General features: G+C 38.0%; 1 protein-coding gene across 5 annotated transcripts in view; it reads right to left on the reverse strand.

The window, feature by feature from the left end:
• Nucleotides 1-15,896, reverse strand: part of SLCO6A1 (solute carrier organic anion transporter family member 6A1) — a 149,593-nt gene that overhangs the window by 49,736 nt on the left and 83,961 nt on the right. For all 5 annotated transcript variants that reach the window (XR_648301.4, XR_648302.4, XM_009208841.4 and 2 more), the window contains one exon: nucleotides 1,404-1,599. Coding sequence is in view for 3 of the 5 variants with exons in the window: in XM_009208841.4 (XP_009207105.1) it covers nucleotides 1,404-1,599 (196 nt within the window). In the remaining 2 variants the exon portion in view is untranslated. The remainder of the gene's footprint in view (nucleotides 1-1,403; nucleotides 1,600-15,896) is intronic.

Raw genomic sequence — 15,896 nt, forward strand, 5'->3', positions numbered from 1 at the left:
TTCTTTCTCCAGATGCCCTCCTTTGGGGACTTCAGTTACACATAAAATGGCCACCTGAAGTTGTTCAATTCATTGACGTTTTGTTTATTTTTGTTAATTCTATTTTCTCTCCATTTTCTGTTGGATAATTATTGCTACTGATATGAAGTTCACTTATCATTTATATTTTATGGCTTTGGATCATATTATCTCTCTATGACACAGCTTGTTGGCTGACCACACTAACCCAATAAGCAACCAAATTAACTCCTGGCCAGGTCATAGTACTTTAGAAAGGCCCCTGTTCCTAGATCCTAGCTTTACACAGATGTTAATTGAGAACCAGGATTTACCAGGATTCCTTCACCCAGCACACTCTAAACTTTATCTCCTATCTACAGAGCATCATAATATGGCTGGAATTCTTCCCTGATTTTCATGGGATTTCTGCTTGATTTTAGCCTCCTAGCTTCATAATATAGCAAATTTCTTGAGTTATAAGCTGGTAGAGTGTTGCATCATTTGTTTACCTTTCTCTTCTCTCTGATACCATGGCCTATGTCCTAATTTTTTTCTCTTTAGACTAATATGTTATTAAAATTCTTGTAATCTTACTAGATGCTTTCGCCCAAACTCTACATCCAAATTCTCAGCTTCCTGCCAATATCCAGAATCAGCAAATACCCTCAGGGAAAAAGTGGCTGCAAAAAGTTGCCCCTCCTCTCCATGGTTTGCCTTTTCCCAGGATTTTGGCCTTTAAATTCCTAGTTGCCTAAATAACTCTTTGATTCCTTTTACCAAATATTTTAAGACTGTATTCAGCTTTTCTAGTTATTCTCAGTGGGAAGATTGATCTGCCATAAGCTAATCCATTATTGCTGGAAGTAGAAGTCTTAAACTCTTATTTTACTTGTTCAGTGCTTTGGTTTCCAATTCCAGTTTTGTTCTTTAGTATTTAATATCAAGCTCTGCCTAGTTCTTTGAATTTTGGCACGTTTAGCTTAAAGGAGATATTACCCATACATACCTTCAGATGAACTTTAGTTCCATTATTTGATGTCTGTAAGAAGGCAGACAAACCAATTCAGAAACACAAGGTAAGATTGGCTTTGCACAGACAGTTAGTACTGTCTCCTAGTTGCACTCACTCTAATAAAAAACTTTATTTCTAGGTTCTGAACCTCTTCAATGTGTTTTTTCTTCATTACTTTATGAATGCATAAACAGTCATATAAAAAGATACCATTACAATATTTGTGCCTTACTATGAAAGTTTAAACTGTACTTTATATTTCTTGTATGTGTTCAATAATTCCAATAATTATATGAACATGGAAGGGTTTCTAGATAGATAATTATTAATTGCCTGAGGAATATGCTGTAGGATTTTGATGTAAAAGTCTAATATACAAGATTACATTTACCCATCATAATCTTCATTGATCCCAGCAAACTGCAGTGGATTACAGCGTACAAAAGTAATAAACATGAGCAGTATAAGTGATATCACAGATGTAGCCATTATAAATCTCATAAGGGCTTTACAAGACATTTCTAATGTGGAAGCAATGATACCTCCCAGAAGCTGGCCAAGTGCACCTCCTGGAATTAAAACAAGTCCTAAAAAAAAGGAGGAGAAAAACACAATTAAAAAGAATCAGCTGTTAGTACAGATAATACATACATTGATACAATTTCCTTTGCTCTAAACATATAGCAAACATGTATTTAAAATAAAAGACAGAAAATGTACAGTTATGCTAAGTATCTTGGTAAACCCGAACCTTAATAGAAACAAAAACCTGTCAGTAGGACTGAAGCCATAGGCCTACTGACTTTAGGGCAGTGATGGTGAAGTTTTGGTCCTTTATAGTAATGTTATCAAGGACAAATCGTTCCATGCAAAACAGAAGATGAGAGCTATCTGATTGAGAGCTATTATTAACAAGCTTCCTGGATTTATAGCTTATCACAACAGACAGGATTATACTGACAAAAGTTCACAGAGATTTGTTAACAAGAATTGAACCAAGCCACCCATTAGTTCTACAAATGGACGTCCAATATTAATAATCTCACAATAAAGTGGGATGCTACAAGAACCATTATAAGACACCGTTTTCTATTCAAGAGTAAGGAATTAGAAACAAGTAAGCAAAAGAAAGAGGAAAAGGAGGGGGAGGAGAAGGAGGAGGAGGAGGAGGAGGAGAAATATAGTCAGAAAATAATCAGATGAGATAGCACAGCAAATTCATACATTGATGCAATTCCCTGTAATCCAAATATATAATAATGTTAGATCTAAATATGAATTTAACAATAAAAACATAGGATTAAAAACAAAATAAATCCCATTAACACTAGACTAAATTTATAAAAGTGCCTGACAAAGACTTGAAAATAAACAATTTTAGAATGCTTAGAAGGATAAATGACATAAAGAGCTCCAGTCGGCAGCTCTCAGAGACCAACGCAGAAGGCGAGTGATTTCGGCATTTCCAACTGAGGTACCTGGTTCATCTCACCTGGACTCATTAGACAGTGGGTGTAGCCCATGGAGGCTGAGCAGAAGCAGGGTGGGGAATCACCTCACCCAAGAAGCAGAAGGGACTGGGGAACTCCCTCCCCTATCCAAGTGAAGTTGTGAGGGACTGTGCCATGAGGGACTGTGCCGTGAGGGATGGTGCTATCCAGCCCAGACACTATGCTTTTCCCATGGTTTTGGCAACCCGCAGATAAGGAGATTCCCTCGGGTGCCTACACCACCAGAGCCCTGGGTTTCAAGCACAAAACTGCCATTTGGGCAGATAATGAGCTAGCTGCAGGAGTTTTTTTTTTTTTTTTTTTTTTTTTTTTCACACCCCAGTGACACCTGGAACCCCAGTGTGACAGAACTGTTCACTCCCCTGGAAAGGGGGCTGAAGTCAGAGAGCCAAATGGTCTTGCTCAGCAGGTCCCACTCCCATGGAGCCCAGAAAGCTAAGATCCACTAGCTTGAAATTCTTGCTGCAAGCACAGCAGTCTGAAGTCAACCTAAGATGCTTGAGCTTGGTGGGGGGAGGGGCATCTGCCATTACTGAGGCTTGAGTACGCAGTTTTCCCCTCACAGTGTAAACAGAGCCGATGGGAAATTTGGACTGGTGGAACCCACCAGAGTGGGGCAAAACCAGACTGCCTCTCTTGATTCCTCCTCACTGGGCAGGGCATCCTTGAAAGAAAGGCAGCAGCCTCAGTCTGGAGCTTATAGATAAAACTCCCATCTCCCTGGGACAGAGCACCTGGGGGAAGGAGTAGCTGTGGGTGCAGCTTCAGCAGACTTACACAGTCCTGTCTGCTGCCTCTGAAGAGAGCAGCAGATCTCCTAGCACAGTGCTCAAGCTCCACTAAGGGAATGACTGCTTCCTCAAGTGGGTCCCTGACTCCCATGCCTCTTGACTGGAAGACACCTCCCAGCAGGGGTCAGCAGACACTTCATACAAGAGAGCTCCTGCTGGCATTTGGCAGGTGTCCCTCTGGGACAAAGTTTCCAGAAAAGGAGCAGACAGCAATCTCTGCTGCTCTGCGGTCTCCACTGGTGATACCCAAGCAAACAGGGTCTGGAGTGTACCTCCAGCAAACTCCAGCAGACCTGTAGAAGAGGAGACTTACTATTAGAAGAAAAACTAACAAACAGAAAGCAATAACATCAACATCAACAAAAAAGATGCCCACACAAAAACCCTATCCAAAGGTCATCAGCATCAAAGATCAAAGGTAGATAAACCTACAAAGATGAGGAAAAACCAGTGCAAAAAGTCTGAAAATTCCCCAAACCAGAATGCCTCTTCTCCTCCAAAGGATCACAACTCCTCACCAGCAAGGGAACACCAACGGACAAAAAATGAGTCTCACGAATTGACAGAAGTAAGCTTCAGAAGGTGGGTAATAACAAACTCCTCTGAGCTAAAGAAGCATGTTCTAACCCAATGCAAGGAAGCTGAAAACCCTGATAAATTGTTACAGGAGCTGTAACTGAATAATTAGTTTAGAGAAGAACATAAATGATGTGATGGAGCTGAAAAACACAGCATGAGAACTTTGTGAAGCATATACAAATAACAATAGCTGAATTGATTAAGTGGAAGAAAGGATATCAGAGGTTGAAGAACAACTTAATGATATAAAGCATGAAGACAAGATTAGAGAAAAAAGAATAAAAAGGAATGAATGCCTCAAAGAAATATGGGACTATATGGAAAGACCAAACCTATGACTGGTGTACCTGAAAGCGATGGAGAGAATGAGTCCAAGTTGGAACAGACACTTCAGGATATTATCCAAGAAAACTTCCCCAACCTAGCAAGACAGGCCAACATTCAAATTCAGGAAATACAGGGAACACCACTAAGATACTCCATGAGAAGAGCAACCCCAAGACACATAATTGCCAGATTCATCAAGGTTGAAACAAAGCAAAAAATGTTAAGGTAGCTAGAGAGAAAGGTCAGATTACCTACCATGGGAAGCCCATTAGACTAAGAGCAGATCTCTCTGCAGAAACCTACAAGCCAGAAGAGAGTGGAGGCTAATATTCAACATTCTTAAAGAAAAGAATTTTCAATCCAGAATTTCATATCCAGCCAAACTAAGCTTCATAAGTGAAGGAGAAATAAAATTCTTTACAGACAAGCAAATGCTGAAGGATTTTGTCACCACCAGGCCCGCCTTCCAAGAGCTCCTGCAGGAAGCACTAAATATGGGAAGGAAAAACTGGTACCAGCCACTTCAGAAACACCCAAATATAATGACCAACAACACTACGAAGAAACTCCATCAACTAATGTGCAAAAAACCAGCTAGCATTATGATGACAGGATCAAATTCACACATAACAATATTAACCTTAAATTTAAATAGGCTAAATACCCAAAGTTTTTAAAAGACACTGAATGGCAAAATGGATAACGAGTCAAGATCCATCAGTGTGCTGTATTCAGGAGACCCATCTCATGAGCAAAGACACACATAGGTTCAAAATAAAGGGATAGAGGAATATATTTACCAAGCAAATGGAAAGAAAAAAAAAAAAAGCAGTGGTTACAAACCTAGTCTCTGAATAAACAGACTTTAAACCAACAAAGATTAAAAAAGGCAAAGAAGGGCATTACATATTGGTAAAGGGATCAATGCAACAAGAACTAACTATCCTAAATATATATGCACCCAATACAAGAGCACACAGATTCATAAAGCAAGTTCTTAGAGACCTACAAAGAGACTCAGACTCCCACACAATAATAGTGGGACACTTTAACACCCCACTGCCAATATTAGACAGATCAACCAGATAGAAAATTAACGAGGATATTCAGGAATTGAACTCAGCTCTGGACCAAGCTGATCTAATAGACAACTACAGAACTCTTCACCCCAAATCAATAGAATATGCATTATTCTCAGCACCACATAGCACGTATCTAAAATTGACCACATAACTAGAAGTAAAACACTCCTCAGCAAATGCAAAAGAATGGAAATCATAACAGTCTCTCAGACCAAAGTGCAACCAAATTAGAACTCAGGATTAGGCCGGGCGCAGTGGCTCACGCCTGTAATCTCAGCACTTTGGGAGGCCAAGGCGGGCAGATCACAAGGTCAGGAGATCGAGACCGTCCTGGCTAACTCGGTGAAACCCCGTCTCTACTAAAAATACAAAAAATTAGCTGGGCGTGCTGGCAGGCGCCTGCAGTCCCAGCTACTTGGAGGCTGAGGCAGGAGAATGGCCTGAACCGGGGGGGCGGAGCTTGCAGTGAGCCTAGATCGCGCCATTGCACTCCAGCCTGGGTGACAGAGTGAGACTCCATCAAGAAACTCACTCAAAACTGCATAACTATAACTGCACCAAAACTGAACAACCTGCTCCTTATTGACTACTGGGTAAATAACAAAATTAAGGCAGAAATAGATAAGTTCTTTAAAACCAGTAAGAAGAAAGACAGGGTACCAGAATGTTTGGGACACAGCTAAAGCAGTGTTTAGAGAAAAATTTATAGCACTAAATGCCCAAAGGAGAAAGTGCGAAAGATCTAAAATTGACACCCCAACATCACTATTAAAAGAACTAGAGAAGCAAGAGCAAACAAGTTCAAAAGCTAGCAGAAGACAAGAAATAACTAAGATCAGAACAGAACTGAAGGAGACAGAGACATGAAAAGCCCTTCAAAAAATCAGTGAATCAAGAAGCTAGTTTTTTGAAAAGATTAACAAACTAGATAGACCGCTAGCCAGACTAGTAAAAAAGAAAAGAGGGAAGAATCAAATAGACACAATAAAAAATTATAAAAAGGTGTCACTACTGATCTAACAAAAATGCAGACTACTGTCAGAGAGTACCATAAACACTTCCATGCAAATAAAGTAGAAAATCGAGAATAAATGGATAAATTACTGGACACATACACCCTCCCAAGATTAAACCAGGAAGAAGTCAAATCCCTGAATAGGCCAGTAACAAGTTCTGAAAATGAGGCAGTAATTAGTAGCCTACCAATGAAAAAAAGCACAGGATCAGATGGATTGACAGCCAAACTCTACAAGAGGTACAAACAAGAGCTGGTACCATTCCTTCTGAAACTATTCCAAACAATATAAAAATAGGGACTCCTCCCTATCTGAGTTTAGGAGGCCAGCACCATCCTGATACCAAAACGTGGCATAGACACAACAACAAAGAAATTTCAGACCAATATCCCTGATGAACAGTGTTGCGAAAATCCTGGCACACCGAATCAAGCAGCACACTAGAAAGCTTATCCACCATAATCAAGTCACCTTCATCCCTGGGATGCAAGACTGGTTCAACATACACAAATCAATAAACGTAATCCATCACAAAAACAGAACCAATGACAAAAACCACATGATTATCTCAATAGATGCAGAAAATCCCTTCAATAAAATTTAACACCCCTTCATGCTAAAAGCATTCAATAAACTAGGTATTGATGGAGCATATCTCAAAATAATAAGAGTTATTTATGATAAACCCACAGCCAATATCATACCGAATGGGCAAAAGCAGGAAGCATTCCCTTTGAAAACTGGCACAAGACAAGGATGCCCTCTTGCACCACTCCTATGCAGCATAGTATTGGAAGTTCTGGCCAGGGTGATCAGGCAAGAGAAAGAAATAAAGTATATTCAAATAGGAAGAGAGGAAGTCAAGTTGTTTCTGTTTGCAGATGACATGATTGTATATTTAGAAAACCCCATCGTCTCAGCCCAAAATCTCCTTAAGAGGATAAGGAACTTCGGCAAAGTCTCAGGATACAAAATAAATGTGCAAAAATCACACGCATCTGTATACACCATTAATAGACAAACAAAGTACCAAATCATGAGTGAACTCCCATTCACAATTGCTACAAAGAGAATAAAATACCTAGGAATACAACTTACGAGGGATGTGAAGAACTTCTTCAAGGAGAATTACAAACCACTGCTCAAGGAAATAAGAGAGGACAGAAACAAATGGAAAAACATTCCATGCTCATGGATAGGAAGAATCAATATTGTGAAAATGGCCATACTGTCAAAGTAATTTATAGATTTAAGCTATTCCCATCAAACTGCCATTGACTTCATTCACAGAATTAGAAAAAACTCCTTTAAACTTCATGTGGAAACAAAAAGAGCACATATAGCCAAGACAATCCTAAGCCAATTGAACAAAACTGGAAGCATCACGGAACATGACTTCAAACTATCCTACAAGGCTACAGTAACCAAAACAGCATGGTACTGGTACCAAAACAGATATATAGGCCAATGGAACAGAACAAAGGACTCAGAAATAACACCAAACATCTACAACAATCTGGTCTTCAACAAACCTGATGAAAACAAGCAGTGGGGAAATGATTCCCAATTTTATAAATGGTACTGGGAAAATTGACTAGCCATATGCAGAAAACTGAAACTGGACCCCTTCCTTACACATTATACAAAAATTAACTCAAGATTTATATAAGACTTAAATATAAAACCTAAAACCATAAAAACCCTAGAAGAAAACCCAGGCAATACCATTCAGCACATAGGCATGGGCAAAGACTTTATGACTAAAACACCAAAAGCAAAGGCAATAAAAACCAAAATTGACAAATGGAATCTAATTAAACTAAAGAATTTCTGCACAGCAAAAGAAACTATCATCAGAGTGAACAGTCAACCTACAGAATGGGAGAAAATTTTTGCAATCTATCCATCTGACAAAGGGTTAATATCCAGACTCTGTAAGGAACTTAAAGAAATTTACAAGAAAAAACAAACAACCCCATCAAAAACTGGGCAAAGGATAAGAACAGACATTTCTCGAAAGAAGACATTTATGTGGTCAACAAACATATGAAAAAAAGCTCATAATGACTGGTTATTAGAGCAATACAAATCAAAACCACAATGAGATACCATCTCACGCCAGTTAGAAAGGCAATCATTAAAAAGTCAGGAAACAACAGATGCTGGCGAGGCTGTGGAGAAATAGAAATGCTTTTACACTGTTGGTGGGAGTGTAAATTAGTTCAACCATTGTGGAAGATGGTGTGGTGCTTCCTCAAGGGTCTAGAACCAGAAATACTATTTGACTCAGGAATCCCATTACTGCATATATATCCAAAGGATTATAAATCATTCTACTATAGAGACACATACACATGTATGTTTATTGCAGCACTACTTACAATAGCAAAGACTTGGAAGCAACCCAAATGCCCATCAATGATAGACTGGATAAAGAAAATGTGGCACATATACACCATGGACTACTATGTACCCATAAAGAAGATTGAGTTTACGTCTTTTGCAGGGACTTGGATGAAGCTGGAAACCATCATTCTCAGCAAACTAACATAGGAACAGGAAACCAAACATCACATATTCTTACTCATAAGTGGGAGTTGAACAATGACATAAAAATGAAAGTGTTGATATAAATAAAGAAGAAAAATAAAAAGAGGAGATAATAAAAAAGTGAATAAAAAATAAGAAACCTGGATATTAAAAATATAATTCTTAAAAACTCAAATCTCAGGATAACCTTCAGAGTAGAGACAATTACAAGCAAATTGATAAATTGGAAAAGAACACTGTGTTATTATAGTGTGTATTAAAAAAAGATAAAAGAGTGAGAGAAGGGCCAGGCGCGGTGGCTCACGCCGGTAATCCCAGCACTTTGGGAGGCTGAAGTGGGTGGATAACGAAGTCAGGAGATTGAGACCATCCTGGCTAATGTGGTGAAACACCGTTTCTACTAAAAATACAAAAAATTAGCCGGGTGTGGTGGCGGGCACCTGTAGTCCCAGTTACTCGGGAGGCTGAGGCAGGAGAATGGCATGAACCCGGGAGGCAGAGCCTGCAGTGAGCCGAGATGGCACCACTGCACTCCAGCCCAGGTGACAGAGCCAGACTCCATCTCAAAAAAAAAAAAAAAAAAAAGACAGAGAGAAGAATAACCAAAACAAGCAAAAGACAATGAGTACAGGGGAGAAACCTGGCAAATGCTACCTCAGCCAGGTAATCAAAGTCAAATTCAAAAGCAGTTACTCACATGGATAGTATATTCCCTTGATATGATGTTTTGAAAATGATACTTTACCTCTGGGTGTTCCTTTAAAAAACTAAAAGCCCAGTCTAATCATGATAAAAACATTGGGCAATTTTCTATAGTGGGACATCTTACAGAACAACTGGCCAGTACTCCTAATAACTGTAAGGTCATCAAAAACAAGGAAAGACTGAGAAATTGTCATAGCCAAGAGAACTTCAAAGAGACATGACAACTAACTATAGTGTAGTATCTTGAATGAGATCCTGGGACAGAAAAAGGACATTAGGTAAAAATTGAAAAAAAAATCTGCACAAACTATTGACTTTAGTTAGTAATATTGTATTAATTTTGGTTCATTAATTATGACAAATCTACCATGCTAATATAAGATGTTTATAAAAGGGGAAACTGAGTGTACAGCATACGGAAACTCTCTCTCTGTGTATATATAAATATATATACATATATATATATTTAGAGAGAGAGAGAGACAGAGTCTTGCTCTGTCACTAGGTTGGAGTGCAGTGGCACGGTATTGGCTCACTGCAACCTCTGCCTCCCAGTTTCAAGCTATTCTCCTGCCTTAGCCTCCCGAGTAGCTGGGATTACGGGCATGCCCCACTGTACCACCATACTAATTTTTGTATTTTTAGTAGAGATTGGGTTTTGCCTTGTTGGCCAGGCTGCTCTTGAACTCCTGACAAGTGATTCACCCACCTCAGCCTCCCAAAGTGCTGAGATGACAAGCATGAACCACCACACCTGGCCAGAAATTCTTTATATTATCTTCTGTCTTAAAGATATTTCTGTAAATCTAAAATTGCTCAAAAAAATAGTTCTTGAAAAAAGATAATAAAAATAAATAAGCTCCACAAAAAGGTTTATAGCAGTTGTGAAAAAAGCAATACAAGTAATACCAGAAAAACAATGTTTGAAAAATTTTAGCTGAGGATAAAAAATTTACATAATTAATGAAATTTTAGCCTGGGAAATAAATGTACACTCCAACTACTGAGAAGCAATAAAAAAGTCACCCTTACAGATAAGAAGGTAGGAAATCTTCATAACATTAAGAATAAAGAAAAAAAATTGCATAAGCTGCTAAAGGACATATTACTTTCATTTTAGGTTCAGGGATACATATGCAGGTTGTTATATAGGTAAATGTGTCACGAAGGTTTGTTATACAGATTATCTCATCACCCAGGTACAAAGCTTAGTACCCAATAGTTATTTTTCTGATCATCTCCATCCTACCACCTCCCACCCTCAGGTAGGCTTCTGTGTCTGTTGTTCTCTTTGTGTCTATGGGTTTTTATTTAGCTTCCATGTCTCTGCTATTGTGAATAGTGCTAGGATGAACATATGTGTGCATGTGTTTTTCTGATAGAAAAATGTATATTCCTTTGTGTATATATCCAGTAATGAGATTGCTGCATCAAATGGTAGTTTTGTCTTTAGCTCTTTGAGGGATCACCACACTGCTTTCCACAGTGGTTGAACTAATTTACACTCCCACCAACAGTGTATAAACATTCCCTTTTCTCTTCAACCTCGTCAGCACTTGTTATGTTTTGACTTTTTAGTAATAGCCATTCTGAATGGTGTGAGATGGTATCTCGTTGTGGTTTGGATTTGCATTTCTCTAATGATAAGTAATACTGAGGTTTTTTTTCATGTGACTGTTGGCCACATGTATGTCTTCTTTTGAGAAGTGTCTGTTTATGTCCTATACCTCCTTTATTATGGGACTTTCTTTTTCTTCTAAGTTTGTTTAAGCTCCTTATAGATGCTGGATTTTAGACCTTTGTCAGATGCTTACCTTGGAAATATTTTCTCCCATTCTGTAGATTGTCTGGTTTACTCTGTTGATAGCTTTTTTGCTGTGTAGACGCTCATAAGTTTAATTAGATCCCATTTGTAAATTTTTACTTTTGTTGCAATGGCTTTTGGAGTTTTTGTCCTAAAATCTTTGCCAGTTCCTACGTGCAGAATGGTATTCCCGAGGTTTTCTTCTAGGGTTTTTATAGTTTTGGGTTTTACATTTAAGTCTTTAATGCATCTCAAGTTGATTTTTTTGTATACGTATAAAGAGGGAGTCCAGTTTCAACCTTCTGCATATGGCCTGCCAGTTATACCAGCACAATTTACTGAATAGGGAGTCCTTTCTTCATTGCTTGTTTTACTCAGGTTTCTTGAAGATCGGATGGTTGTAGGTGTATGACCTTACTTCTGGGCTCTCTATTCTTTTCCATTGGTCTATGTGTCTGTTTTTGTACCAGTATGATGCTGTTTTGGTTACTGTACTATAGTCTGAAGTTGGGTAGCGTGTTGCCTCCAGCTTTGTTTTTTGCTTAGGATTGTGTTGGCTATTCGAGCTCTTTTTGGATCCATATGAATTTTAAAATAGTCTTTATCTAGTTATGTGAAGAACTGCATTGGTAGTTTAATAGGAATAGCATTGAATCTGTAAACTGCTTTGGGCAGTGTGGCCATTTTTAACGACATTGATTCTTCCCATTCATAAGCATGGGATGTTTTCCCATTTGTTTGTGTCATCTCTTATTTCTTTGAGCAGTGTTTTGCAATTTATTGTAAAGATCTGTAAATTCCCTGGTTAGCTGTATTCCTAGGTATTTAAGTCATTTTTGTGGAAACTGTGAATAGAATTGCATTTCTAATTTGGCTCTCAGCTGGCTGTTGTTGGCGTATAGAAATATTATTGATTTTTGTATGTTGATTTTGTATCTGAAACTTTGCTGATGTTGTTTATCAGCTTAAGAAGCTTTTAGGCCAAGATTATGGGGTTTTCTAGATATAGAATCATGTTGTTTGCAAACAGGGATAGTTTGGTTTCCTCTCTTTTTATGTGGATGCCCTTTCTTTCTTTCTTTTGCCTGATTGTTCTGGCCAGGACTTCTAATATTATGTCGAATAGGAATGGTGAGAGGGGCATCCTTGTTCTGATTTTCAAGGTGAATGCTTCCAGCTTTCCCCCCTTCAGTATAATGTTGGCTGTCGGCTTGTCATAGATGGCTCTTATTATTTTTAGGTATGTTCCTTCAATACCTAGTTTGTTGAGAGTTTTAAACATGAAGGGATGTTGAATTTTATTGAAAGTCATTTTTTCATCTACTGAGATGATCATGTGGTTTTGACTTTAGTTCTATTTATGTGAAAAATCATGTTTATTAACTTGTGTATGTTTAACCAACCTTGAATTAGAGGAATAAATCCTACTTAATCATGGTGGATTAGCTTTTGATGTACAGCTGGATTCATTTGCTAGTGTGTATTGAAGATTTTTACATATATGTTCATCAAGGATATTGGCCTGAATTTTTTTTGTTATTGTTGTTGAGTCTCTTCCAGGTTTTGGAATCAGGATGATTCTGGCCTCATAGAATGAGATGGGGAGGAGTCTCCCCTCCTCAATTTGTTGGAATAGTTTTGGTAGTAATGATACCAGCTCTTCTTTGTACATTTGGTAGAGTTTGACTGTGAATCCATCTAATCCTGGGCTTTTTGGTTTGTAGGCTATTTATTGCTGTTTCAGTTTTGGAGCTCATTATTGGTCTGTTCAGGAACTTAATTTTCCTAGTTCAGTCTTGAGAGGCTTTATGTGTCCAGGAATTTATTCATTTTTTCTACATTTTCTAGTTCATGTTTGTAAAGGTGCTCATAGGAGTCTCTGATTGTTATTTGTGTTTCTGTGGGGTCAGTGGTAATATCCTTTCTATCACTTCTGATTGTGTTTATTTGGATCTTCTCTCTTTTCTTCTTTGTCTAGGAAATAGTCTATCTTATTTTCAAAAAATCAACTATTGGATTCATTCTTTTGAATTTTTTTTGTGTCTCCATCTCCTTCAGTTCATCTCTGATTTGGTTATTTCTTGTCTTCTTCTAGTTTTAGAATTGGTTTGCTGTTACTTCTCTAGCCTTTTTGTTGTGATGTTAGTTTTTAAATTGAGGTTTTTCTAACTTTTTGATGTGAGCATGTGGTGTTATACATTTCCCTCTTCATACTGCCTTAGCTATATCCCAGAGATTCTGGTGTTTTATATCTCTGTTCTCATTCTACCTTAATTTCATTACTTACCCAAAAGTCATTCAGGGTGGGTCATTTAATTTCCACTTAATTGTATGGTTCTGAGCAATTTACTTAGTTTGATTTCTATTTTCATTGTGCTGTGATCCAAGAGAGTGGTTAGTATGATTTCAGTCATTTTACATTTGCTGAGGATTGTTTTATATCTGATTTTGTGGTTGATTTTAGAGTGTGTGCCATGTGGCAATGAGAAGAATGTATAGTCATGTGTTTTTTGGTGAAGATGTCTGTTGGTGCCTCTCAGGTCTGTTTGGTGTAGTGTTGAGTTCACGTCTTGAACATCTTTGTTAATTTTCTGCCTTGATAACCTTTCTAACACTGTCAGTGAGGTGTTGAAGTCTTCCACTATTATTTGGTGGGAGTCTAAGGCTCTTTGAAGGTCTCTAAGAATTTAATTTATAAATCTGGTTGTTTCTGTGTTGAATGCATATATATTCAGGATGGTTAGGTCTTCTCATTGAATTGAACCTTTCACCATTATGTAATGCCCCTCTTTGTTTTTTAAAATATTTGTTTATTTAAAGTTTGTTTTATCTGAAATTAGAATTGCAACCTTTTCTTTTTTCGTTCATTTTCCCCTTCAGTTTCCATTTGCTTGGTAGATTTTTCTTCATCTATTTTTGAGTCTAGTAGTGTAATTGTATGTGAGACGCATTTCTTGAAGACAGCATATCATTGAGTCTTGCTTCTCTATTTGGCTTGCCACTCTTTCTTTCCATTGGGGCATTTAGCCCATTTACATTCAAGGTCACTACTGCTATATGCGGATTTGATCCTGTCATCATGTTGTTAGCTGTTTATTATGCTGACTTGTTTGCATAATTGCTTTATACTGTCAATGGTTTACATACTTAACTGCATTTTTGTAGTGACTGGTAATGGTCTTTCCTTTCCATATTTAGTGCTTTTTTTAGGAGCTCTTGTAAGGCAGGTCTGGTGGTAAAAAACTCCCTCACAATTTTCTTGCTTGAAAATGATTTTATTTCTACTTCACTTATAAAGCTTAGTTTGGTTGGGTATGGATTTCTTGACTGGAATTTATTTTCTTTAAGAATGCTGAACATATGCCCCCAGTCTCTTCTGGCTTGTAGGGTTTCTGCTGAGAGGTCTGCCGTTTCTGCTAAGAGGTCTCGCTTATAGGGTTTCTGCTGATAGGTCTGCTAATAAGCTTCCCTTTGTAGGTGGCCTGACTTTTCTCTCTAGATGCCTTTAACATTTTTTTTTTTTTCATTTTGACCTTGGAGAATCTGATGGTTATGTCTTAGGGACGATCTTTTAGTGAAGTACTTTGTGAGGGTTCTCTGCATTTTCTAAATTTGAATGTTGGCCTATCTACATAGGTTGTGAAAGTTCTCATAGATGATATCCTGAAATATGTTTTGTAAGTTGCTTCCATCCTCCCTATCTCTTTCAGGGATGATCATGAATTGTAGATTTGGTCTCTTTACATAATTGCATATTTTTGTTCATTTTGTTTGTTTCTTTTTATTCTTTTCTCTTTAATGTTTTCTTTCTGTCTTGTTTCAGAAACCCAATCTTCAAACTCTGAGATATTTCTTCAGCTTGATCTATCCTGTTAATACTTGTGATTGCATTTTGAAATTCTCATAGTGTGTTTTTATCTCTATCAAGTCAGTTATGTTCTTTTCTATACTGGCTACTTTGTCTTCCAGATCCTGTATACTTTGTGATTCCTAGCTTCCTTAGAATGAGTTTCAATGTTCCCCTGAATCTTGATTTTTGTTCTTATCCATATTCTGAATTCTATTTCAGTAATTTCAGCCATCTAAGGCTGGTTAAGGTCCCTTGCTGGAGAACTAGTGAGGTTGTTTGAAGGAAAGAAGACCTTATGGCCTTTTGAGTTGTCAGAGTTCTTGTGCTGTTTCTTTTTTATCTTTGTGGGCTGATGCTCCTTTAATCCTTGAAGTTCTTGTCCTTTGGATTTTTTTTTTTTATTCTATTTGATGACCTTGAGGGTTTGTTTGTGGTAGAAGGTGGGTTCATTCAACTGACTTTGTTTCTGGAAGATTTTAGAAGGCAAAGGATCAGCTCAGAACTCCTGGACTGTGTGGCCTAACTCCAGGGGACCAGTATTGGGCACTGGCTTTGTTCTCTGGCTCCTCAAGCTAGAAACATGCTGTGCTGGAGGGGTCAAGGTGCCCCTGGACTGCTGGTCACAGCACTCCAATGGATGGTGGCAGCCAAAGCACTTTGTAGGGCAGT

Source organism: Papio anubis, chromosome 5 (genome assembly GCF_008728515.1).
Source record: "Papio anubis isolate 15944 chromosome 5, Panubis1.0, whole genome shotgun sequence".
Lineage (NCBI taxonomy): Eukaryota > Metazoa > Chordata > Mammalia > Primates > Cercopithecidae > Papio > Papio anubis.